The sequence below is a fragment of the Lygodium microphyllum genome, chromosome 2 (assembly GCF_053477565.2).
Source record: "Lygodium microphyllum isolate KBCC chromosome 2, Lygodium_microphyllum_v1.1.10, whole genome shotgun sequence".
In the NCBI taxonomy this organism is placed as follows: Eukaryota; Viridiplantae; Streptophyta; class Polypodiopsida; order Schizaeales; family Lygodiaceae; genus Lygodium; species Lygodium microphyllum.
The window spans coordinates 99,940,418-99,968,417 of NC_141136.1; the positions used below are offsets into that span (position 1 = coordinate 99,940,418).

A 28,000-nucleotide genomic window follows, 5' to 3' on the forward strand; every position below is an offset into this window, starting at 1 on the left:
AATAAAATTTTGAGATAAAAGGGCAAGGGTAAATTTCAAGGTTAGGGTACTAAATAAAGGTAGGATAGGGAGTTATGGTTCTCAATGTGGGACAAAAATATGCAAAGGAGGGAATGTGGCCAATATTTATTAAAGGTGTGGAGATTAGGACCCTTGATGTTCACGATTACTCATAATTTCTAGAAGATTCATTTGTTTCAAAGACAAGGGTATAGGTTTGTGAGATAACGATGGAGTGGGGTTTAGGGTTTTAGGTAGGGGTGATCTGTTAAGGCTTAGAGTCTGTTGGGGTCTCTGTCTCTGTCTCTCTCTCTCTCTCTGAGTCCCCCACGAGGTCTGAGCCACCTGCCCTGGTCCAAGCCCCCCCTGATCCGCATAACCAAAACACCCCCCCCCGCCCCCAAACATGGGCACCACAAACTACACCTATGGCACAGAACTTGCCCACGGAGACTTGCCCGGTGAGGTGTAGAACTTGCCCACAGAAATGTCAGGGTTTGCCAAGAAAGACCGGAGAGTGCCCCATGTATGTGAGGGGAAAAGAGTGAAAAATACTTAGCCCTTTGGAATAGCGCCAACAAGGTGAAAGACACCCATGTACAAAAGAGCATCGAGGCGCTCCGCGAGATATGTAAGATCCAGGACCAAGACATGAACAATATCAAGGAAATGATGAGGGCCATGTGTGACGAAGCCATCAAGCATGTAAAGGAGGAGACAATCCGCAAGATGTAGGAGTGGAAGAATGAAATTTATGAACATCCTAGCAAGTGGATATCGAATCTTCTCTCCAAGAGAGGAACCGAGTCATTGCAAAACTCCAACAAGAAATTACCAGCTACAAGATTTAGCTCGACCTCATTAGTAAGGAAGAAGGGGAGATCACAGAATCAATGCTTGAGAAGGCCAAGTCAGAAATCAACAAGATGAAGACCCAAATGACGAAGGAGATCAACACATGGGCGCTAGTCGTGAAATAGGAACAAGCTGACACAACCGAACACTCCAAATGGATCGAAGTAGCAAAAAAGACCCCCATGAAGGAGGAGTTCATCAATGCAGTCACGAGGAAGAGAAGAGCAGGAAAACCAGAGCCCTCCATGTAAGGGTGGTCGGATGGAAAGAGGAAAACAACCCTATGGAGGATGCAAAGGCATCTGTGAGAAAATGGGGGTGGAGGACCCCTCCCCCGTGGAAAAGGCATGGAGGGTAGGCAGGGAGTAAGATGGCCCCTCATCCTGAAATTTAACGACTTAGAGTCGCAACGCGCCTTCCTCTCCAAAAGAACAACCCTCAAAGGACAGAAAATATATCTAGAAGATGATCTCACCCCAGCCCAAGTGGCCCATAGACGGGAATGTATGCCACAGATCATGGAGGCACGCAAGGCATGCAAATGGGCGGTCTCTATAAGGATGGGTGCATCATCATCATGGAGAAGCACCAATGACGGGGTGCCTATGAGATACAATTGAGATTTGCAGTGTGGAACTGTAATGGAGCCATGAGAACAGATGTTGGGCTCTTCCAAGAAACCTTCATGGGCACGGACATAGTCATGTATATAGAGACACACCAGAGCCTCGACGCGCACCTACCAACAATGAGAGTCTACAAATGGGAATTGGCGTGCCGTCCCCGGGTCAAATCATGAGGGGGGACCAGAGGGTCGGGGGAGTGGCAGTACTCTATAGGGAGGAACTACAACACATCGTACAAGTCATGAAGAGGGACGATGAAGCCCGTTTCATGTGGATCAAGATACATACAAACCACCCACATGACATATATGTCACAATATGTTACTTCGCCTTGGGAAATTCCCCGTATGCGACACCGAGAGGGTTGTCCCCTTACCTACCCCTATACGAGGATATCATGCACTACTCGAGCATAGGAGATGTCCTGCTGACAGGGAACTTCAACGCTCACACAGCACAGAGCCAAGTCCCCTTCTTTGAGAGTGAAGACCACATGTATAGAGAGCTGGCACTAGAGAAGTTGGAACATCACAGGACACAGCTGAGTGTACAGAGTATGAAGACTATTTACTAGCACCAGGAGGGGCACACAGACTAGCCATTCTTAATGGCTTGGCCAGATGGCCTAAGTTTGATGCACTCACATGCTTTTCACATATGCATGCATCTAGAGGCTTGGGAGGACCCACACATACCCTTGGAGGAGTTCACGACACAACTGGCCAAGACCTTCACACATCAGTCGCCGCGTACTTCCCCCAAATATACCCCCACTCCACCCCTCCTAGCAAGAATGCCCGGTGAAATAGCTGGTACGACGAGGAATGCAAGGAAACCCACCTCCAACAAGGGGAAGCCGAAGGGAAATACACACACCGCCAGGCTCGCATGATCTTTCATCGCCTAGTGCGAAGGAAGAAGCGGGCATACCTATCCACGCTAGAGCACGAGTTTTATCAGCTATTCCTAGGGTATGACACCAAGGAGGCATGGAAGGCATTCCAAGCACCCCGAGTAGAGACACACATTACCTCCCCACAAACATGGCATAGCTACCCCACCTCACTGTACCATATGCCATGAAAGCCCCCCTACCTCGGCCACCAAAGCACAAGCCAACTGCCTCCACCCTCTTCAGGACTGAAACGGTTCGTGATGCCATTAAGAGACTCTAGAATGGGCCCAGGACCAGTAGTAGAACACCTCTCATTCACTAGAGATACCATCGCCCCCCTCTTAGCCCATATATTCAATAGGGCACTACGTGAAGGCTTCCCAGCCAGTTGGTCAGCTAATACAATAGTACCAATTCTAAAGGCCAGAGACCCCATGGTCCCCACAAACTATCAGATGGTCATGGTTGGCCATGTGCTAGCTAAGCTCTACGGATCCATTTGGAGCATGAGCTAAGCAAATGGGCGGAGACACACCAACACCAGGCACGGGGGCAAGTCGACTTTAGGAGAGGCTACTCTACACTTGACCACATCCTCACACTTCGAGCCGTCATTTAAGAGAACAAGGCACAGGGAAAGCGGGTGTACTACCGCTTTGTGGACTTCCGCAAGGCCTTTAATACAGTTCCCCGAGCCAAATTCATGCAGAGACTGCAGGCGCTCAAAGTCCTGACAGAGATGAGATGGGGAATCTTGGCTCCATATGAATTTGCCACTAGATGGGTTCGAGCACCTGGAGGGCTATCAGAGGAGATTATTAGCACTATTGGGGTAAAGTAGGGATGCCCCCTCTCCCCCACCCTGTTCGGGCTCTACATTGACGAGATATCAGATTATGTGGACACACTTGGAGGGGAGGGGTCATGCCTGGGGGGACACTGATACCCATGCTACTATATGCAGATGATATAGTTCTCCTCTCTAGCACGTGGGAGGGACTACAACACCACCTAAATGCATTACGAACCTTCTGCTAGAACAAGGACCTCACAATGAACCTAGGGAAAACCAAGATCATGGTATTCAACACATCCACCCAATGGATCCGCCGATCAGTGCCCCACTTCAAATATGGAGAGGATATAGTCGAGGTGGTCCAAAAATATGTTTGCCTAGGGATCACATTCTCAGGGCCGAGATTCACCTTGAGGAAGGCCGCAGCTGACTGACTGACACGCCGCTATGCTCCCTTGGGATCTATGGAAAGCCAATGTGCACGTCTACAACTTCAGGAACCTCGGACGAAGCTATGGCTCTTTGATACCTTGGTCACACTAGCACTTCTGTATGGGGTCCCGATATGGGGGTCTAGCCTCTACCATACATGACGAACCACACAAGATCACCCATTGCCCGAAGGGGAGGAGAGATACAAAGGAAGGGAGCAAATGGAACGCCCCTTGATGGTGATGATCTCCCGGAAGATCGGGAGTAAACCAACAATACCACATAAGATCGTGAGGGCCGAATTGGGAGCACAACCTATAGTGGTAGAGGCCCTATCCTAGATGGTGACCTTCCTGCACATGCTTTGGAGCCTACCACAACACAAATACTCGCACCTTGCACTAGAATCATCTAAACAACTCGCATCGCAAGGGGACACTGGATGTTGGTATGCCCGTACTCGAGCCTGGCTGCAACTACATGGGCTCCAAATGGACCACCTCTCGCCCCTACAATATAGTCTAGACTGCCCACACCTAAAGATTAGCCGAGAGGAGCTGAACCACATCATTAGGGCAGATATTATTCAGCTACACACAGCTAGGACATGGATGTTACTGACCGAGGATCTAGGGAAGAAGATGGCCTTCTACCGAGCACATCCTATGCCTCACACCTGACGACTTCATTATATGCTCGAGATACATGGATGTACACCTAACCCATGGGGTCCGAAGTGCCATCGGGCAACTCCATACGTCATCACACCAATTATGAATCCAGACAGGCAAATACGAAGTGGATTCTCTCCCACCAATGGACACAATATGCCAACTCTGCCGCTAGTTGGAGCCAGAGATAGAAGAACATTACATATGTAGATGATCGGTGTACTACGAGATCAGAGTTCGCTTTCACTATCTCTTCAAGGAGGGATTCGGACCACTCTCCCAAATACTAGACTTCCCCAACTAGAAATGCCTCGAGCTCTTCCTCTTGGAGCTACGTCGACATAGGGACCACCTTCTACAGGTTCGGGACCAAACATCCAGGAACACGTAGCAATGCACCCTCCAGGAGTTCTACAAACCCTCAGTCACCCTCTCTACAACGAGGATTGCAACCAACTGACTAGTGGCCCCACCTTGAGGAGTCACCTTAGATAGAGCTACAAAGAGAGGCAGAGCTCACCGCTCATACCCAGCATGCTCACGCCCTCGCAAGAGACACCACCTATAGACACAACGAATACTATAGCGCCATCAAGGAACCATACCCCGTCACTTCAACCTCTCCGTGCTAGATAGGCCCATGCAAGACATCTTAGGATGACCCGCTCCATGAGCAGTTCCACACTGCACTTGAAGTGCATCTAGATTGTATCGAGTCTATATACCATTTTGTACCTACTCACCTAGTTCACCATAACACCTGATAGTAGCTTCACTAGGACTTGGAAAACTTCCCAGACATTTTGTATGTAACCTTTTGGTCTCGTAGGCCAACTTGGCCTTTTATAGACGTTAATATAACTTTCTTCTTATTCTTATTCTTCTTCTTCTTCCTTCCTCTCTCTCTCTCTCTCTCTCTCTCTCTCTCTCTCTCTCTCTCTCTAAGTTTTTTTTTTTTTGGGAGGGGGGGTGGGGGTGTGGGGGGAATGTCAACCCAAGCTCTCCATCCTTGAATTGAAACTTTCATTTTGGTTTATAGAGATATGGTTGTGGTGACCCAATAACCAATTTCTAGCCCTAGTGATGCCATCATTTGCCATGAGTTCTTGGGCGAAAGAGAAAATTTGAGCAAGTGGTGATGTGGCTTGTCAGCTTCACCAAATTTTTGATATGGTGGACCCTAAGAGAGGCTTGCCACATGAATTAGATTAGTCTCACAAGTCAAATCCTACAGTTGGTGTGGCCTAAGTTCATGATGAGAGGTTTTAACAATGAAAGTTATCTTCTATTATATTCTCACATGCAGAATAGTTTAACATGAGGTCTAAGAAGGGGAATTCATGGTCTTGATGTGCTTTTGCCTGACATTAGTGACATGCATCAACATTTGACTACTTTCACTTTTAGTGATTAGAGATTGAGTATGATTAACATCAATTCTTCATAAGGCACCTTGGTGGTGACTTGATCTCCTAGTGCTTGGGTATCCATGCTTCTTGTGTAAGTTACTCATAAATATATGTGTGTATCACGTGGGTTTAAAACAATGTATTTTTAAAATACCATTTTTATACATTTTTTACATAGTAAAGGATGTAATATAAAGGGGTTATTTACAGATTGAATAGAAAAAGGTTATGTTTTATTTAGAAAAATTTCATAGATAATGATATTTATAAATAAGCCTTGAACGCACATGATGTAGAGGATATACATACAGTAACTTCCTCGAGCCATGCTCCTAGATGTTTGTGATTGTTATATATATTATGATGTTACAACCGCTAATAGAGTTGCAATGTTGCATTGGACATGGTGTTTCGTTCTTAAGGGCTTATATGTTTCATTGTATTGGTCACCCATGATTACAGAGAGCGTGTATCTTTAGTACATATCACAAGCTTTAAGCATTGTGTTTAGCCTTTAGTTGAGCACCTATCATAAGTAATTGGATGGCCCATTCCAAGGTTTCTTTAGTTGTGTCTCTCTCAGTACTTCGATACTCCACTTCACTCTCAATCATTGTCATATCATATCATCTTCCATTGTTGGAAAGAGAAAGACTAGAGGAATACTTATTGGTCACCATTGTGTCAATACCACATATCCCATGATCTAACTTATGGATTTTACTACTATGATGAGAATCACAATAAGTTATGCAAGCTCAAAGACTAGTATTATACCCTTAGGATTTAGATTTTCTGTTTAACTTATGCAATGCTATGAGGATTCATAAGGTCACTACTTGATTGACTTAGCATTTGGATCCATACTCTCTTTCATTTCCAAGCCCATGTAGAAATGTCCTAACATTCTTACGAAAGTGTCATTGATTCAACTTCTTATAATAACACTAGATATGTTTCAATTTATGTTGACTAAGATTTTTCTTCCCTGGAAGCGAGGTTAATTACCTTTAAACTTAGCATGCCCATCATAAGCACATTGTTTTGATATAGATAAGAATTTTATGATCAAAGGCAAGGCTATGACTCTTCTAATTCTTGTGCTTGGAGAAATATAGAGAAATATCCTCAAGGGACCCCCTAGCACATCAAATTCAATTGAAGGAAAATGGATCAATCTTGAGGGAAGAATTACACCTTTATCACATATCCAACTTTGTACCTAATGGCTTCAATGTAATTATTCGCTCTACTTCATTGACCACTCTTAGCATCCTTTCAATCAATTTGTTGCTCTTTTCTGTGGTCGTTGCAATATTAGGAGAGAATCCATGATAATTGTCTTATTTTATTCTTATTAAAATCATAATATAGGTTATTGCAAACCATGACAAGTAGCTCTTATAAGGTCATGAATGTAAGCAATACCAATGCTACCTAAGGATCTTAGATATATTGCTATAGACATTGCTTAGATCCCACCCCAAGTGAAACCTACAACATCTCAAAGTATGTTAAAGCTCCAACAAGTAATCAACCACCTAGGATACAAGAAGAGTAAGAGAATCTCCATCTACCAATCAAGATGTATGGGATGCATTTACGAAACGAATGGGACTGTTGAGAAAGAATTTATTGATAACATCAACATGTTAATGAGGAGGGTAGATAAAACTAGCTCTCTTCATAAAAGATGACTTGTGAGCAATGGATTGATTTGCCTACTACTCCATTAAGTCTAGTAGGATTTTGTATTGATATTGCCAAAGATACAAAAGTATCATGGAGTACTTTTGATTTACAATTGATTTGTTGAGGAATTAATCTTTGCCATGGAAGTTGGATCTTTGGCTATTTTGACTAGAATGCTACCCCTAGGCCCTAAAGCATAGAGAACCTTAAGTTGAGATGAACATGCAAGAGGCAAGGGGATGTCTTTCCAATGACCACTAACTTCTCACTCTTTTCCTTTATCTACATGTAGGAGGTTTAGAGTTGAAAGACATGCATCATGAGTTAGGAAAGTATGTGCAAGCATTCATATGAGTAGCATGAAGGTATTACAACCTCAATATTAGCTCATACTTTATCTAGGATTAACTCATAAGTACAACCTCAATATTAGCTCATACTTTATCTAGGATTAACTCATAAGTACTTTTGTTGGATTGTTAAAGATGCCATTTAGGGAATCGGTAATGCTTTTGAGATCTAGGTGTAGATCAAGATACATAAGATAGAGACATATCTTCAAATGTCTTGGTTTATGTTTGGAGGTTTTATAATGTAGACATTTGAAATGTTATTAACAATGGGTGATTATAATTAGGAGGTTACTATGAGGCAATTGGTAATTTATTACTTGAGAGAAATAATGTGGTATATGGGAATATTGTGTGCTTTTCTAATCCTTTAACCATGCAAACTAACAAAAAATTCTAAGTACTTGTGCATGGGTACAAATTTAGTTCGATTGATCTGTAATATTTGTAAAAAGCTTAATGTTTGAGATGCTAGAAGTTGGTGCCTGACTATGTAGTCTAAAATAAGAGGTTGTTGCATGTGTTGTTCATTAGCACTATCTTAGCTAGGGATAAACTTCTACTCATAATCTCATCATGGCACATTAACATTTATAAGCAGTCCTTTGTCAAAATGGTTTTAGCCTATCGCCCACTTGGTTTAAACCCTTACATAAAAATCAAAACTGGTGGATGCTCTTTAACACAACCTAATAGGATATCAACATGTGTAAACATTTAGATAGGCCAAATAAGAAATCTCCACAAAGCAATTTGACACACTTACTTATAATACATGTGAAAAAATAGAGGATATATAATAAGTTTTATTGATACAACTTCAAGTGGGGGCTAGATTGGACATGATAAAGCTAGATAGTTGTGATGCAACTAATTTTTACCCTCACCCCTCAACCCAATGTGAGATATGTGTGCACGTGCACACACGCATGTGCACACATATACACATACACAAAAAGTATATGCCTTACAAAACCACCATTGCAAACATACACACAACATGCCTTACAAAACCACCATTGTGCTACATGAAGTGTGGCTTAGTTAAAGGGTTCTCTCATCGAGCTATTCATGTGCTAACATGGTTACACACGGTGGCTAGAATTACGTCAAATTAAAATTTTAATAGGATATGGAGCATGAAACAACCATAACCTTAGAAAGCATTAGGCCTTTGCTCTTGATTCAAGCTTCTGGTTATGTCTAAGGTCCACTCACATAGTTATAATCTTGGAGAACAAGAAATCATATGCTTTTTAATAATTATAATCCGATTATCTAATGCCTAAATACTCTTCTAACATTAAAAGAAATTATGTGTATTGCAAGCCTTGAATGAAAATAAGATATATGCATAAGCCCATAATGTAATCTATGCATCCCTTACAAAGAGGCTAGACCATACCTAAATTTATCATATGTTATGTCACTAGCCCTGCATACGACATCTACCTTAAGTGCTAGGGAGTTGCAACTTCTTACAAATGTTACTTTTCACTTTTGTAATGTGCATATCTCAATGATGATTCAATATTGCTAAGGCCTCTTTAGAATAATTTCTATCCTTGAAAACAAAAATTGAAATGACAAATAACAATCTCCTTATTTTTAAAAAGTAATTTAACAATTTCAAGTGTTCCATAAGGTCCTTTATGCTACCACTTTTTGGATCGTGGGATATAGGACTTCATTGTTCATTTCTAATCTTTCAACAATTTCAAGTGTTCCATAAGGTCCTTTATGCTACCACAGCTTGGATCAATCTCTAGGATCAGTGTGTAAGTAGTGAAAGGTAATTGGTTTGAAACCTACAGTTGGGCAACTTCATGGTGCCTATCACCCATCAAAATGAAGAGATTGAGCTTTGGGATGAAGCCCAATCTCAACACCCCAAACTATAGTATCAAAAAGTAGAAGACCCTTTATTGATCATATTGGTGGTGTTTTGACCTTCTAGTGGGAGGAAGCCTAGTCAAAGAATACAAAGATATTTGCATATTTTACTCCCTGCCCGCCCCCCCAAAAAGAAAACAAAAAAACAAAATGAAAGTTACATCCACACTTTATGTTTAACAATGTACAAAATCAATCCCAAAATATAGTATGGAAAAAACCACGAACCCTGTGTGGATCTTATTGCAAGAGAAAACTTAGTATCACCAGAGGAGTGGCAGCCATGGTTGGGAGTGTGTGTGAGTTCCTTCGAGCGCCTCACCTTTGGGTGAAAGATGGGTGTTATTACCATCAATAAATGTTACCCATCTTTGGGTGAAAGATGGGTGTTATTCCCATCAATAAAAACTACGGAGAGGCACAATAATAACATTTAAAAAGAGGGGGAAAAGAAAGAAAGAAAGAAAGAAAGAAAGAGAACTTACTATGTGGACGTTGGGGCCTGTGGTTCCTCAGGTCTTCCCGAGTATGTGAAAGCGAAGATGCTTGAGAAATCTTTCATGCCTTTTCCTTCTGCGCACAGCTCAGAGTACCTGTTTATCAGATTCACGACAACACCCCCAAAACAGAAAATAACAAACAGATGGTTACAAGCAGACTTCGTTTGCTGTTGGGGCCGCTCTGTTCCCAGAAACCCAAAGCTTTATTGCGAGTAAAATGGCATGTACTGACATCTCATGGACTCGTTCAGCGAGGGGTGTGGACGCTCCTTTCTCTTCTGCCGCTGCAAGCGCCAGCCCCAAATCCTTTCTCTGATTATAAAACCCCATGTGCAGAACGTCAAGGTCTATATGTATATCTTTCCATTACCTTACCCATGATATTTTTTATCATTTCCCTTGTTTGTCAAAGATTGCACTACAATGTATACTATCAATTGCGTGGAGTTGCCCTCTGAAGATGGACGGTCTAGCAAGCCGTTATTTCTGTTAAAGAGAAAAAACTATATTGATAAATCCCCTCAGGAAACATGTCCCAAGGAAAAATACAAAGTACAAAGCAGCCCTGTAATAACCAAAAAAGAAAAAACAAGGGGAAGTCTATTATAAGGCCCGAATATATAGGGTGACACTGGAAGAAAGTGCCAGAATCCCAGGTCCTAAGGAAAACATCTCTCATAATCATAGTATCCAAATTGAGTGTCCTTTGTGATAAACATGTCGAATAAATCTATAGTTTGGTTGCATCTGGCAATCCATATGTACCAAGCAATAATGATAGCTATCAGCTACCATTTGAGATAGTACCCCTAGGTCCGCACTATTGTGTGGAATATGGCATGGCAATCCTACTCACAAGTTGCCTTGAGACAAGGTAAGCATGGCATCCCTATGCATCCTCATATCTGGGAACTGGGCATTTATCTGTAACCCAAGCGACCATTCCCCATGTAACAATCATAGAGTCTGAAGAACTATGAAAAACCATCCGAAGGGCTCTCCTCCAACATCTCTTGAGCCCTATGGCAATCCCAAATGCAATGTCTTTGTGTCTCGTTTGGCTTCCCACAATAACATAAGGGATAGGGTCTCTACCATAGCAAAAGCCACGTACCAACTAAAAAACTCTTCTATGCAAGTAACCAAAGAAAGAGTTTCTTTCTTGGTCTAAAACTGTCCTCCAATCTTCTCCTTAAAACAACAAGGAAAGGTGGTGATATACCTTACGTGGCCCAATGCTAGTTGCCACTGGCAGCACTTTTATCCTACTCATCTATATCACCCTCCCCAATCTAGTGATACATCCAAAAAAAAGGGAATATCCACTCCTAAGGGTCCCACTGTAGTCTCTGAAGAGGCCTCCTTTATGCCCAATGTGTTTAGTCATTCATGTGTGTGTCTCAAGGTTTGGGTCCAAAAACAAAGTCCTATCACAATAAGCTGCCATCCACAACCTTAATCCTTTGCTGAGCATCCAATGAACTTCAATTGATCCATATCATCTCCATGGAGATCTTTGCAGAGCAACAAGTGCCTCAATTAATTGCCAAAAGTCCTGTGATTTTTTGGTATGTGACGTTAGGTACCCAGAATGGTGGCTGCACGAGGATTTCACAAGGGTTCCCTACAAAGCTGTGGTGAGATATCCTGGATGGTATGTGGGGATTGACATCATCTCAGAGCAACAGTTGGCACCTCTTCTTCTGAGCACCTAGCAGGTCTTGTATTGGACTCCATGAGACTCATTAACAGGGAGAGTAGCGTTCACCAACCAGGTCCTTGCAACCATTTGGTACATCACTTACTACTTCGCATTCTCTAGGTCTTGCATTGGCTGGGTGAAGCATCTAATCAAGAACTTTATTTGGTCAAGAGGAGATGGGAGCCCAGCTAGAGCAAAGATGGCTTGGGATGTTGTGATACCACCCACGTTCAGTGATACAATACCTTCTGCCTTATGTTCAAGAATAAGGGTGCCAACTGCTGCTTTGAGGCAACATCAATGCCCACACAACAGCCAAGGCATCTCACTGAAGTACCGTGGGGAGTGAAATTCTCATGTGGCTTCCAATTTGGTTGCTGAGTATCACAAACCCAAAATCCATAGGATTTATGGAGATTGATAAGAGCTCCTAAATCTGTGTGGAAAACCTCCACGACAGCTACAAGTCCTTGGAAGTCCTCATCCCAATCTAGGTGGACAATTGTGTCATCTCCAAACTCTACATTCAACAACTCCTCAAACTTTGGGATGGGAAGTATAATGCCTCAGTGCATGTAGCTAGCTCCTCACAAAAGAGCTCATGGCCTATGCAACAAATAGGAAGGGAAGAGGTGCAAGAGGACATCATTGTCTAACCAACCTTTAAATGCTAAATTTGTCACCTCTAGTACTGCCAATAAGCATCTAGCTATGAGCTGAGGAATAAAGAGTTGATACACTTTGATCACTGCTCTGGAAAACCCATCCTTAGCATGGTGCCCTCCAAGAACTCCCAATCAAATTGAGAAGTAAAATAATGAGGTCCTATCTCTTGGATCGTGCAAGAGCTATGAATTTCCGAAAGGTCAAAGTATTGTCCAAGATGCTACACTCCTACAACCTAGATCTAGGGGAGGCTTGGGGATCATAGACCTGCATAGACAAAGCAAACCTCATCCCCTGAGCTCATTGTCAGGGGTCTTCTTCTATGTGAGGAGCCTCGGTAGAAACTTCTAATAGGAAGGCTTCTATAACACTCACACATAAAGGACCATGGGAGCTGAACATTCACAAGATTTTTCAGATTAGGACTAGAGACTTTGCAAGGATCTTTGATGTTAGATTTTCAACTGCTATTATCAAAGCTTGGAGATTTGTTTCATCATGGCCTTCATCAGCTACCACTGATTACAGACAGAGAGGAGGAGACTGTCTCTTCTCTTTAATTACAATTTGAGATCAGAGTCAGGCCATACTCATTGGACAAAGCACTTATCTATCCTAGTGAAGGTTCTCTATACAGGTTGTTGCCTCAATGGGAGACTGGTTCACATTTCAGGAGCTATCGCAAGAGATTCAGAGCCAGAGACTATAGGGTCTTACGGGAGCCAAAGCTATGATTGAGACTGTGGAAGAGGGAGTACCTCCTAATTGGAAGATGGAAACACACACTTCTCAGACCTAGGTAAGTCTCTTCTCTCAAGGGGACATCCTTCTGGTGGTCATTGCCATTAGCACAGACCGGGGATTCACCTTAATGGTTGAGAAGGATGGCCCAGACAAAGTTTACAAGATGCTCAAAGTAGAGTCAAATGCTGTGAGAGGGAATGGTAAATTGATCCAAACCCAGCCACCATGCTGTTAGATTGATGGAGATATTGGGCTTGTCAAAAGAGCCCACTCTAAAGATACAATGGGATCCAGAAGAGTAGGTGAGGGATCCATCTCTTATGTGATGTAGCCTTCTTTAGCTACACTACTAGATTGGAGAGAAGGATTCAAATGAGCAGGATCAGAGCATATCTAGCGACCACCTCTCACTGGCACAAACTGAGCATCTCAAACATATCTTATCAAAGCTTTGGAGGAGGCTAGATGACAACTTCAATGAATACTCTCTTGATGCATAGAAATGCCCTGAAGAGCAGGTCTTCCAAACCATTCAACATGAGACAAAACTTCCTTCCAATCCAGATTTACATTGAACATGGACAGTGAAGAATTTACCCTTTAAAAATGGCCCAAAAGCACTTGCTTATGTACGATCCATTTTCCATATGACTTAGTTGTCATACCTACCATCAAACAGCCAGCATAACAGTCCATGGCTAGTTTTGCTCAAAGAATGTCCATAACAAAGTAGCTTTCTGTGCCTATACATGCTTTAGAATATCCAAAATATTCAGCACTCCGCACATTTTTGGCATATGAACCAAATCAACCTTCAACAATTTCAATACTTTACGATTCATATGGGTTTTCCACAAAAGTTCCATGGCTGTAGACATAAGTGTATCAATAACTTTTTTAGTCCAGGAAAAATGTGGGAGATAAAAATGGACATTAGCCATAAAAAGGTTGAACAATTTGTTATCTTACATGAGGAGGCCAACTGGATAATTTATTGTAAGCCAGTTGCAAAATCTGTCCTGGCCATATCAACAAGTGCCAATCACACGTTTTTAAAGGTAAAAGCTTAAAATTATTTTGCAGCCCTGCAGCCCAACTAAGTTTCAACAAATGTGTCCATAAACACTTAGAAGCAAAGGTTGGATTGCAATGACATACTGGATGACTTAGTGGGGAACTCTATCTCATAGATTTAACCAAAGCCCATGATTGAGACGAATCTTCTCCAATTATCCATTGAGCAATAGAATCAAAATACAAGCAGTTGATAACTTGCACAAACTTTGAAGTCAAACCCAAACATTGCATGGTAAGTGTTTCTTTGGAGTCAGACAAACACGTCAATGTTTCTGCTGCTCAGGTAGAGGCTGATTTTGCAAGCATGGTTTACCATTGAAAATAGTACATCTTTCAAATCATTCCAAAACACAGTATAAAATTCCACATGTAAAGGACTGTTCAAAACCAGCATGCACACACACACACACACAAGCTGAGCAGTGGACCAACAACAGGTACCCATGGCAACATGCATAAACTCCTGATATTGGGAGAATCTTCAATGAGAGAGTGGATCTTGATGTGTGTCATCCATTGTGATGCCTTTTTGGATAAGCAAACTAAGTTGCCTCCTTCCTTATTACAGAAAAGGCCACCTCTCTCAAGGCTAAAGGCCCCAATTAAATCACGACCCTGTACGTATGAAAGGCACCATAGTCTTAGATTTGCACACCTTGCCAAATCCAAGGAGATTGGGCAGTAAAATAGAGTAACTTGTAAATGTCATTTCTCATCACTACCTTAAGGATCCTTCAGAAGACTTCAACTTGTATGATATGAGATTCTTTGGAGCAGTATCTCTTCATGGCTTTTTGGAAAGAGAGAATACATGGAGTTCTTCTTTCTACTAGTTATGGAAAGGTCTTTCCCTTGTGAATAATGGTTTCTATGATATCTCTGGGACAATTGAAAGAGCAGATGTCATTGGATGTCTCCCAGCCATGAGAAGCATTTCTTCTTTAGCCACACAACTCACATTGACATCTCTTTCTTAGCCAATCCAAATACCTACTGGTCTCAAGTCTCATCAGAAATCTTATGACATGACTGCTGGGCTTCATGAGTTGGAATAGACTTTGGTGCTTTAAATAACTTCTAATGCCTCCTCTTGTTTGATGGGTTACCTATCAAGAAATCAATGGCGTAAAATGCATTTGGAACCTACAAGAATGGACAACCTGCATCACAGCTGATTGGTTCATTGACAAGTGAATCTAGATTTATCACTAGGGAGCACTTGTTGATTAACACAATTACACCTTCAACTAAACAATCAATTTGCATATTGTCTGACCAAAATATAAGGAGAAAATACCAAAATCAAATAACTTTGTCCATATTCTCCACATTAACCTTTGTAACCCAGATGAGGCTTTCTCAATATCTTAGGGTTACAAAAGGAGCACACATCATGCTCATGCAGTATGCTTGGTTAGCGCAACTATGTAAAACGAAAAATTAATCAATATCCCTGCAACCATCATTGGACACTTGGCCTCTTTTCTAACAATTACATTTCAACTGAACATGAAGGGACAGGAAAAACGACCATCATTTTTGATGTGGCACTCAAGTTTTTTCATATTAAGCTTTACAACTCACCATTAAGAGACAAGAGAAACCACCAGCATACTCTTTGGATGCTGGAACACCCTCCCTTACCCCAGGTACAGGATTGTATGTATCACTGTTTATCAAAAACGACATTGAAGATGATTAGATACATCAAGCTTAATACTAGGAAGGAAATAAACACATCTTACTGCATTAAAACACATAGCTACTTACATCGTGGTCTTAACAGTGATGATCAACATAATCTCTTACTTTTGGCCTTTGCTCCCTAGACATACAGGACTTGGATGATTTGATGTAGCCTATTTCATTTATGTTGTGGAAGGAGGGTATTCACGCAAGCCAGGTTTTGGTCTCCCAGCAGCATGTTACTACTAAATCTATGGCTGGGACACCTTTATTGGAATGTCATATGACAGCTTTACAAATGGCCCTTTCATAGGCTGCTGCTCCTGCTTTGTTTTTACCTGTCGACTTCATTTTCATTGGCAAGGCTCTCCTGTTTTCCTTTTCATTAGTGAGGCTGACATTCTGCTGTTCCAGCCTGTCTCATCTGTTTCTCCATGGCAGGTATCTATAACAAGCTTTCTAGAGGCTGAATTCTGCATTCTCAGCCATTTGGATTGTATATTCTTGATCCACGCCAGGATTTGGTCTATTAAGGTGTCTTCTAGGGAGGACATTTATCTTCTTAAGGCAAAGTTCTTGCAATTGAAGGGCAGATACTTATCTCTTTCTTGAGAATGGAATGAGACCTTGCGACCGTAATGCCTTGTTCTTCTGTCCCTATTGTCCAAAACTTCTGTGTTTTAAAATGTTTGTTTGTTTAAGTATAATAAAAAGTGGCATGGGTATCTGTCATGTTGGATTTACAGTTGTAGGAATGCACATACACAACTTGGAGAAAAAGAAGCTTGAGAGAGCATAACTTAAAGTGTATTGAGAGGTATTGATAGAGAAAATTTATAGGACTTGGTATGCCCTAAAGTGAATAGGCATATGTATATAGCCAAGGGGAAAAAAACTTCTTGAAGAGGAAAAAAAGTGACCCCGCAGTCCTAGTGTGTTTACACACATCACAGCACTGAGGTGTCCTCCAGGGAGGATATTTATCTTCTTAAGGAAAAGTTATTGCAATCAAAGGGGAGATACTTATCTTTTTCTTGAGAAGGGAATGGGACCTTGCGACCATAATGTTTTGTTCTTTTGTCCCTATTGTCCAAAACTCATGCGTTTTAATATGTTTTCTTTTGACTGTGATAAAAAGTGGTTTTTTTTTTTTTTGCAAGTAAAATGTGGCCAATTATATTACTCAGAAGGCTGATTACAACGAAGTGCACATGCTCAACAGACTAGCTAAAGCTGATGCAAATCACAAATCCATATGTATAAAAGCCTCTCAAGGCGGTTTGGGGGGGATGGGGGCAAGAAGCCATGGAGGGGGGCTGTATCGCCATCTGGGGCTGCCCAGATGCATCATGAAGAACAGGTCATGGTCGCCCGAAGTGCACAAAAAGTGAAGACGAATCTCCTGACGAGCTGGAGACTCGCCCTGCACCTGGTCCCACCGACCGCCGAGGGAGTGGATGATGGAGGTCCAAAGCTCTACCAAAGTCGCATATACTGAAAGGCACTCCCCGCAAAAAACCACCTGACAGCATGCCTTCCAAATGTACCATCCTGTAAGACTTCCTATGGTCTCCCATACCTCTGAGCGCTCTCATGTGGACTCCAATACTTGGCGGCTGGGTAAGCCTCCAAGCCGACCACTGCACAAGACCTAGCCTCGATGAGAAAAATCGTATCCTGCATCCCGGCCTCATATAAAAGGTGATGGCCCTGCCTGATTGCCTTTCAACAAAAAGCCCCCCCCACAAGATACATCCAAGGCTGGGTGCCACACAGCAGAGAATACAGTAGGCTCCTCTCCACACAAGCCGTGCCGCCTCTGAAGACCAAAGGAAGTGCTTTGGACTTTCCAAGTGCTGCTCTGGGCAGCGCTTACAACCTCCATCCTGCTACATCTGAGCCAACTAACGACACCCTCCTCGGCCTCCAGTTGTCCTACAAGTGTCAAGCGATGCCAGAAAGTCTGACGGAAGGCATCCGTGATGCTGTGCTCCGCCCAGTATCTACTTCGTGAAGGCGCCCAATCCATGCCCTCCTACATTAGTACATGTCTACCAATCCTAGCTATGTACTCCAAGAACCTCAGTGGCTTCTTGGCGACCATAGTGGCCGGCCACAGCCACTCTCCAGGGTGCCACTCTAGCTTATCAAGTGGCCTGCTCTCCCATATCCAGAGGCACCACTCCCGAAACTCCTCCTAGGGTACATAAGGATCTAGTCACCAGGTCTTTCCTTGGAGTCCAACCACACAAATCCTCCTCCAAGGAAGGACAACAATCTCCTCATCGTACTGCTCTCTGTCAAGGACCAAACGCGCCCCATCCTACACGGTGAAGAAAGTCCCGTAGGGGGCACCGCCCACTCTACCTACCACCTGTAAGGGGGTACTTGCCGGTGAGAATCTAGCAGTCCACACCTCACCAAGCTCCACCAGCTCTCAGATCGGGGGGTCTAGCCACTCCTAAGGGATCGCTAAGTCAATCTCCCTCCTCCTCACCTCAACTCCGCTGACAACCTAATGCCCACTACAACACCTCCTAATCCGCCATCCTGTACACCTCCCGCCACGTCTTGATAGTAGGAGTAGGGCCAGCCTCCCAGCCAACCCACTGGATGCAGGGGTGCTCGCCAATCTGTATCCCATCCCCATCTCTGACCTGGGGGTTCTAGACCACCGGCTGATGGTCTATCTCCTCCTGGCATCCTGGGGGCCTCTGAACTAGGGCCTTGCGAAGGCCCTACCACACTCGAAGTAAGTTGCGGTGGAAGGAAGATCTGGGTGGCGTGATCTAGGCAGTCCTGAAGATCCATCTCAAGGATGGCCTCCAACCACCTCCAAGCCTCAGTCTGCACTCCTGGAGACCCTCCTGCAGAAGGACCTTCCACGTCTGCCCACCTAGTGTGAGACCATAAACCACTAGCTTGCCCAAAAGGGCCAGGCTTTGAAACTCTGGGTCAATGATCCCAAGCCCTCCCTCAGACCAATGCCGGATAATGGTCGCCCACACCACCTTGGCCCGATAATACCTGGAACAGTCTGAGCTAGCCTAGAGAAAATTCCGCACAAGGCGGGGAAGCTGAACCACACGAGATGAAAAGAAGCACCAACAAGAGGCGATGTACCAAGTCGTCACTAGGAGGACCTGGTTGACCACCAAGGCTCGGCCCGCTAAGGAAAGGCGAACATGGCTCCAATAAGTCAGCTTCCGCCTAATAGGCGTAGAGAACTAGAAGAAACTACTGGGCAGGAGTGATTTCGAATCCCACCTGGAACCCTAGATATCAGATGGTCTATCCCCTACTCACCCATTTGAACCCCAAGTGGACACCCCACTCCATGCTAGAGTCCGGATCTGTAAGAAAACCAACTAACTTTCGCCAGTTGATTTTCGCTCCAAATGCAGTGCAAAATACTTCCAAAGCTAGTCTCACTCTCTCCAACATTAGCTCATCATCCTCTACATAAAGAGCGGTATCATCAGCATACTTCGAGTCCAGCAGCTCATTCTCCTCCCTCACTGGAAGTTGAAGTCCAAGTGAGAGGAGGAAGTAGGACATCGCATGTGCAAAGAGTAAGAACAGATACAGAGCAAGAGAGCAACCTTTTCGGACAGATCTCTCTAGTCCAAACTCCTCCCCCCTCTTGCCACCTATGAGAACCCTGCTAGTGGCCGATCTGTAAAGTGCAAAAACCCCACACATCCATGCCTCGGGGAAGCCCAACCTCACCATGGTGCCCTCTAAGAAGTCCCAATCAACCCTTTCATAGGCCTTCTCCAAATCCGGGAGGAGTACAACCAATCCCTGACCACTGTGTTGAGCCCACTCGGTCACCTTGAAGAAAGTGAAGACATTGTCTAGGATGCTCCTATCCTGGACAAAACCTGTCTGAGTGTCATGAATGATGTCTCGAAGCATGGGGCGGAGTCGACTACTGATCATCTTGGCCAGTGCCTTATAGGCCAGTGACAACAAGGTGATTGGTCTCCAACTGGGACAGCTCCAACCGGTCTCCCCCTTTGGGGAGGAGACTAACAAGACCTACAGATAAACTCCCTAGCATCCATCCTTAGCTAAAAATCTCCTAAAAGGCTAGTAGTAGGGGGTTCTTCACCACTTCTCAGTAGATAGTGAAGAAGGCCTTAGAAAGACCATCCTCACCCGAGCATTTCTGCCTATCCTGTGCATGGAAGGCCTCAACTAACTCCTCTGTGAAGGGGTCTAGGAGGGAGCGTTCCATCTCCTTTGTGACAACGGACGGAATGCAATCCCAGACCTGGTATCTACAACATTGTACTCTGGCTGAGACTTGCTCCTGCTGAAAAAGTTGTCTGTAGAAGACAGTGGCAATCTCCATCACCTCATCTGGGCTAGAACGAATCCTCCCGTATTAATCATGGAGGCTCCGAATCTAATCTTCTGAGGTGTGAGGCTGATGCACCTAAAAAAACTCCCTACACATCGTGTCCCCCTTCCACGCCCAAAAGGATGCTGAGGTACAGAAGGAGAGGGCTTCCCGTGCGCACACCTCCTACGTATGGAGAGTGGGATCCCTTGGTGCCTCCTGGGGTAGTCTCTAAGCGGCTGCTAGGTCTCGCTGGAGTGCTCTCTCCTCCTCCCAATTCTGCTACCTGGCATGTAGGGCTGCCTCTTGCCAAATCCTACTCAACTGGGCTAAGACCTCTGCAACCTCCCTTGGCCCACTCCCTAGTCCAAAGCTGCTCAATCTACCTCCTCCCTCTTGTAAATCGAGTCAAGGATCTGATAGGATCGTGTGTCAAGGGCTGAAGCAGAGCAAAGTCAAAGTGGTATCAGCCAATTGCCCTACCTAGTCTCCTCGAGAGCACCCCGCTCTCCCACATAGAACCAGTCCAGCCGCTTCAAAAGAGCTCTGCCGAGCCGCCTGTATCCCCAAGAGAAGTCTAGCGACCTCTCCCTCCTATGAAAAGCTGGGTCCCTCCAAGCGTCATGTGCTCCTACTGTGAGGAGGAAGACTTACCATGCCTCCTGCTCCTCCCCTGCCATACCTCGTAATCCAAGAGTCTCCTCCAACAATCCAAGAGTTCCCTCGTAAGCTCAGTAGGAGCATAGACATTGAGGACTCTTGGATTGTTGAAGTCTCCTCCAACAATCCAAGAGTCCACCTCTAGAAGTCCTGTTGCAATCTCCATCCAGAACCTGCTACGTGCCCTAAGCTCAGTAGGAGCATAGACATTGAGGACTCCAAGGCATAAGTCCCCTGAATCCAATCTGATCCATAGGACCCTGCCTACCACAATCGTCCCGTGGTCTCACACACACGCGGTAAGGCTCAGGCCAATAGAGGTGCATATGCCTCCACTCCTATCGTAGGCACCGATGGAGTACTTCTAGTAGGTGTGTGAGCTGCCTAGAAGTACCTTTCCTACCCGATAGGCCTGGGAGGGGGTGAGCTTGTGCTCCTAAAGAAGTAAGATGTCGATCCGAAGGGAAGGCTGCAGCTCCTACTGAACAATCAAATTCTTGGAACCACGTGCTCGATTGTAGTGGAGGCTGTTCACATTCCAGAATGCTAGATGTAGACTCATGGGGAAACATGTGACTGCCCGAAGAACAAGCATCTGCTCAGTATGGAAGCTGCTGATGAAGAAGAAGAGCTATGGGGCATGCGAATGCGCTTGGCCGCAGGCCAAGAGGGTGAACTCCATTCCCCCATGGCTGTCCTACCTGCGTTTTTAGTCTTTCTCTCACCTGCTGCCTACGTTTTTAGTTTTTCTCTATCTTGCAGGCTGTCCTGCCTGCGTTTTAGTCTTTCTCTCTTCTGCAGGCTGTCCTGCCTACATTTTTAATCTTTCTCTCACGTGCTGCCTGCGTTTTTAATCTTTCTCTCTCCTCACCTACGTTTTTCTACTGGTTGCAATCTCTTATTGCTGGTCGCATCCTCCTCCCACAGATAGCTCACTTCTACTGCCCTTCTACCCCTTGAGGTAGACATTGCGGTTCATGTTTCACACTGCCCTCACACCCCTTGAGGCGGACATTGTGGTTTGTGGTTCGTAGTTCATGGTGTCTGACCTCTTCCTTCTTCAACGAGGCACACTGGTACCCATGGCTTCTTTACCAATAGATGACCAGACTATTGGGTGCTCCTACTATGGCATCACCGGACACACCACTAATGCTTGCTAACTTCGACCCTTCCTTCTCACCCCCTCGGAGTATATGCATCTTCCATCAAGCACTCCTTGTGCCACCTCTCCTTTTTGGGCCACAGAGATTGTTCTGCATTGGCTATCAGAGTACTATGCTCAAGGCAATAAGACGCATTCAATGTGCACTAAGTCCTTTCGAGCACATGGAGGATCGATTGGCGCTACAACCTCCTAGAGATCGTCGCAATGCCAACGACAGTCTTCTCCCACTTATTTTCAAGTACAGTAGCTTCCACGACCTATGGGTCTGCAGTTGGCTCCATTGAGAGACAGTGATTGTTTGATACCGTCTCCTCATCAGTCTGCTTCTTCGAGAGACAATGGTTGCTCGACTCCTTCCTCTTCTTCGGCTACCCAGTCTGCTCCACTAAGAGACAGCGACTATTGCCCACCTCTTGCTCATTGTGAGTCCCACCCTTCTCCACCCTCGACTACTTAGGTTCGAGAGGCTACCTCTGGGAGCTCTTTGGCACCCCAGATACCTTCTTCAGCACGACCAGTGGCACTTCCTTCGTCATCAGACATTTCGGAGTCCGTGATCCATGAGTTTTTGGATTCCCTATCTACTTCAAAGGGGAATTTAGAGGGGGATGTTATTTCTTTGCCCTCAAAGGAGCATCTACTTCTTCGACTTCAGCGGAGGCTCCTCCACCTCCCACCTCAAAGGGGAAACCTACTCCACATGAAGTTCTTCACCCATCCTCTACTTTCTTAGGGTGGCTGTCTTCGACTAGTCATCTCTTCTATTGATACCCAGGATCTTCAGGTACCACCTAGATCCGGACCTCGGAGATTCGACCGCGACTTGGTGACGAGGCCTTCGTATTCCTTCCAGCATGGATGCACGGAGCTAGTGGCTTCTCTCCCGAGGTTGAATTTCGGGTTCTCCAGTTGCAGATTACCTTTCAGGTGAAAATCTTGGATCTTAGGAATCCTCTACATCTTCTTCCTCCTCTTCTTCTTGCCTTGGTCACTTGGTCAGCATGGAGCCACCTCCCGAGATTGAGTACGGGCATATCGTTATGGTTCTCGACACTACACAAAGTCCGACATTCCTTCTATGCATTGCCTGTTTTCATCATCTTTGTACTAGGGCACTTGGGCAAGTGAACAATTTCCCCAGGAGGGACACTGTCCAAGTGGCACCTACTGCATGAGCATTCTTCAGCATGTAGCATTTCATCTCCACCTCTCTCTTCTCTTGTTCCCCTTTTTGGACCTGAGAGGGGGTGTTGAGAAACCCTTCACCCTTTACCCACAGTTTGCGTTTTTGTGTTTCTGCATTTTGCATTTAGGGTTTGGCAGCCCCAAAAAGGGACGTTATCCTAGACTGGTTGTGTCTATTTATAGGCCACTCTCTCATTCATTCCTTACGGATGATTCATTCAATCCGTCACCTCTTCTCTCCAACCTGTCCACTACCCTCACACCCCTTGTAACCAGCCTTCCTTCTCAGATAGGGTGGTTTAACCTGATTAAGCGCTTAATTACAGCAATAAATAAATGCACATAAAATGAAATATACGCTTTACCATAACATTCTAGGACAGTAGACATCCTGTTGGCCCCGAAATTGGCGCCCCTTCCAGTATTTCTTTAGCTTTCATTCAATTGGAAGGAGTACAACTTGAGATTCTTCAATTTGACCCTTGGCTGGCCAAATGCCGCCCCAAATCAATTCGGGATAGGCTGGCTCCTAAAATCCCTTGATAATCTTCAACTATCAACTACTGACTTCAGTCCCTTCAGCCTTCAATCTCTGGCACGGATCCCAAGGTGGCTGCTAAACCCTAATTTCTGCTGTAAATTAGGGTTTACTGCAGAAATTACAGATCAGCCCACCAAAAATGGCTGAAATCTCCTCCAAATAGCTGAGAATTGCTAAGAATGGCTGAGAATAGGCTGAAGGAGATGAGAGAACGCTGTAACAAGAGAAAATTTTGAGATTTGTCGCGAAGAACTGATCAAAATCAGTTGTTGCCCTGCTGCACCAACCCCAAACGGATGCACCAATAACAATGGGAGCATCAGAGACTATGATCCTCAGGAGAAAGTGCATCAGCAGCAATTGTCAGCTTCCCAAGGTCAAGAATATGCAATCTCCATCACCAAAATGGTCTCCAATGGCTGGGAATTGGCTCCAAAATCTGGCAGCAACAATCCAACACCTTTTTCCAACAGCTCCAAAATGAAAAAACAAGATTTCTCTCTCCCTTCAGCCCTATTTAACCTTTCCCCCACTTGCATGGGAAAGTTTTGCCAAGTGGCAGCTTTCTTAATCCATTTTCAGCAATTTTCAGGCATTTAATTAATTTTCAGAATTAATTGATTCTGAAAATTAATTCAGCCCTTAATCCATGCTCGGAAAATTGACCTTGCTCATCCAAAAATTAATTCGCCAGGCCATTTGCAACCCAGAGTGGTCCCGTGCATTAATTGACCCTTGGACAAGCATTAATCCATTAATTAACACCTAGTCCCTAGTGTCACCACTGACACTTAATGGCCAATTAATGGTCCTAAGGGCAAACTGACACCAAAATTCACCTAGAATCTACCAAGTGCAACTTGTTACAACTTTTACCTTTGACACCCATCTTTTTCACAGGGTCCTTCAGCCTTCAACTGTGAAAAAGTAGCTTGCACGTCACATGTGCAACACATGTGCATCTTTTAATTGCACATTTGATTAATCCTTTAATCAAATGTCAATTAAACATAAGCAAAGCATCAAATTTTCATGTCCTTGTGACAGACTACCCCCTTGAAATCATTGCAATCGTCCTCGATTGCACTGTAATGTGTCAAAGCAAACAATATTGCACTCAAATTTTCACAAGGCATCATAGTCAACACAACATTGGCCACTGCTGGCTAACTATCTCATATGCCCACCATTTGCTGAAAATTTCCAGCCAACATAAACATAGCATAAAGCTCAACAATACTCCAAAATTGTTGCCAAAAACTCATTAGATACATCCCAAACTCTTGTTTCTCAACAGTGTTGACTACACAACCATAGTAAAGCATAAACCGAGCCAAAACCATGGCTCAATTGTCAATGGCATTCAATACACATGCTGTTGTACATGGAACCAGCTGAATACCATTGAAACTAATGATCATACACTGAAAACCAGCACTCGGTAATCAGTCTCTCATGATCATAACCTGATGCAAATGTACAGTTTCAGAGCTGCAATGAAAACCATACCCATCTGCATACATACCACTGTGACTAGTACACTGAATAGTGACCTAATGGCACACATACTGTCAGCACAGTACCTTGGATCCACTATACACGAGAGCAGTCCATTCGTGGAGGAGTGGAAGTGCTACCTGCCCTTGAGTATCAGGTGGTACTCTGGACCCTCGCCCTGCTAAACCTGAAAGAGCCCGATCCAAAGTCGGCTCTAACTGAAAGGCATCAAGGTAAAGTTGCAACAACTGAGGATCGTCTACCAAGTACTCTTCCATCCATTTAGCATCCATTGGTGAACAGTTGTGAAACTTCACCCAATAGCTTATGAAAGCTTTACCTTTGACCTTTTCTCTTTATGTGTTAAAATCTGCTCAGATACCAATATCTCATTCAGCTCCTCTACATTGGACTGAATTTCAGCAGATACATCCTTAGGCACATCAGCATAAAAAGGCCTCAACAAGCTCACATGAAAGGCATAGTGTATCCGCTAGTGTAAAGGCAATTTCCATGATAGCCAGCATTAAACGAAGCATTTGCATGACCAGCACTTATTCCTTAAGCCCCAAAAGTACGACGGGGTACCAATGCTTACCCATATGCATGATTTTGCACACCAAGCATCATACCAATGCCGCCATACATCGGATTATGCATTCCATGAGCCATACCCGAGTACATTGGGTTATGCAAGCCATGCATTGGTTGCTGAAAATTATGGGGAGGTGTGCCATACATTCCCACATTCGGTCGCTCACCCACCATAGCATGAAAAATTGTGCTACCACCAAAGTAAGCTGGCTGCCCTGAATTCTCATGCAAACCTTGCTGTCCAAAAACCATAGGATTAGCATTTACATCATGAACTTGCATTTGCATTTCTTGCCCAACTGGCACCAACTGCTTTTCACCATGAGCATCTTTAAGAGCATCTTGAGAAGGCTTTGGCTTGTTCTTCGGTGCATATTGCTGTCCCGAAGTCCTAGAAGAGGATTTTCTCTTCTTGCCCTTGTTCTCCTTCGTAGAAATGTTCAAAAACTGAGTAAATTGAGGATCTTTTGCCAATTCAGCAAAGATATTGGCTGCTGCCCTCAATCGGTTCTTCAATGCATCATTGAATTCCATTTCCCCTTGTTGATCATTGTCCTCTTTCTGCATTGAGGGTCCAACATCTTGGCCTTCAGCCACATTTACAGCGTGTTGTCCATGATTTGTGCCTTGTCCAAGATTAGGCATTGCATTTCCTTCTTCCCTATGTGAACGTGCATCATGAGAGGCATCATTACTGCTTGATTACATCCCACTGTATGAAGACATCTTGCTGTAATTTCTCAGCTGAGCACAAAGATCAACACTAGCACAAAGCTTTGGCTTGCAATCAGGTGCCTCCGGCCCAACAAACCAAGAGATTTGATGTATTCCGGCAATGGAATCATGAAACCAGCCTTCCTTCTCAAATAGGATGGTTTAACCTGATTAAGGACTTAATGACAGCAATAAATAAATGCACATAAAATGAAATATACACTTTACCATAACATTCTTGGACAATAGACACCCTGTTGGCCCCAAAATTGGCGCCCCTTCCAGTATTTCTTTAGCTTTCATTCAATTGGAAGGAGTACAACTTGAGATTCTTCAATCTCCTCTTGCTAACCAATTGCTCTTGCTGTCATAAATGACCGCCAAGCCTTTTGGGTCATTTGCCCCTTGATTCACCCAGGACTTCTTCTCAAATTTGACCCTTGGCTGGCCAAATGCTGCCCCAAATCAATTCGGGATAGGCTGGCTCCTAAAATCCCTTGATAATCTTCAACTATCAGCTACTGACTTCAGTCCCTTGAGCTTTCAATCTCTGGCACGGATCCCAAGGTGGCTGCTAAACCCTAATTTCTGCTGTAAATTAGGGTTTACTGCAGAAATTACAGATCAGCCCACCAAAAAATGGCTGAAATCTCCTCCAAATGGCTGAGAATTGCTAAGAATGGCTGAGAATAGGCTTAAGGAGATGAGAGAACGCTGTAACGAGAGAAATTTTTGAGATTTGTCACGAAGAACTGATCAAAATCAGTTGCTGCCCTACTATACCAACCCCAAACAGATGCACCAACAACAATAGGAGCATCAGAGACTATGATCCTCAAGAGAAAGTGCATCAGCAGCAATTGTCAGCTTCCCAAGGTCAATAATATGCAATCTCCATCACCAAAATGGTCTCCAATGGCTGGGAATTGGCTCCAAAATCTGGCAGCAACAGTCCAACACCTTTTTCCAATAGCTCCAAAATGAAAAAACAAGATTTCCCTCTCCCTTCAGCCCTATTTAACCTTTCCCCCACTTGCATGGGAAAGTTTTGCCAAGTGGCAGCTTTCTTAATCCATTTTCAGCAATTTTCAGGCATTTAATTAATTTTCAGAATTAAATTGATTCTGAAAATTAATTCAACCCTTAATCCATGCTCGGAAAATTGACCTTGCCCATCCAAAAATTAATTGGCTAGGCCATTTGCAACCCAAAGTGGTCCCATGCATTAATTGACCCTTGGACAAGCATTAATCCGTTAATTAATGCCTAGTCCCTAGTGTCACCACTGACACTTTATGGCCA

General features: G+C 44.1%; 1 protein-coding gene across 6 annotated transcripts in view; it reads right to left on the minus strand.

The window, feature by feature from the left end:
• Positions 1-9,310: 9,310 nt before the first annotated feature.
• The window catches only part of LOC148040078 (6-phosphogluconate dehydrogenase family protein), a 152,324-nt gene continuing 133,634 nt past the window's right edge, over positions 9,311-28,000 (minus strand). For 2 of the 6 annotated variants that reach the window (XM_087696585.1, XM_087696588.1), the window contains 5 exons: positions 15,893-15,977; positions 10,352-10,431; positions 10,105-10,212; positions 9,848-9,941; positions 9,311-9,733 (listed from right to left, as the gene is read on the minus strand). In XM_087696585.1, the coding sequence (XP_087552711.1) occupies position 9,941; positions 10,105-10,212; positions 10,352-10,431; positions 15,893-15,977 (274 nt within the window). In that variant the 3' untranslated portion in view covers positions 9,311-9,733; positions 9,848-9,940. The other 4 variants (XM_087696586.1, XM_087696587.1, XM_087696590.1 and 1 more) reach the window with 4 other exon arrangements.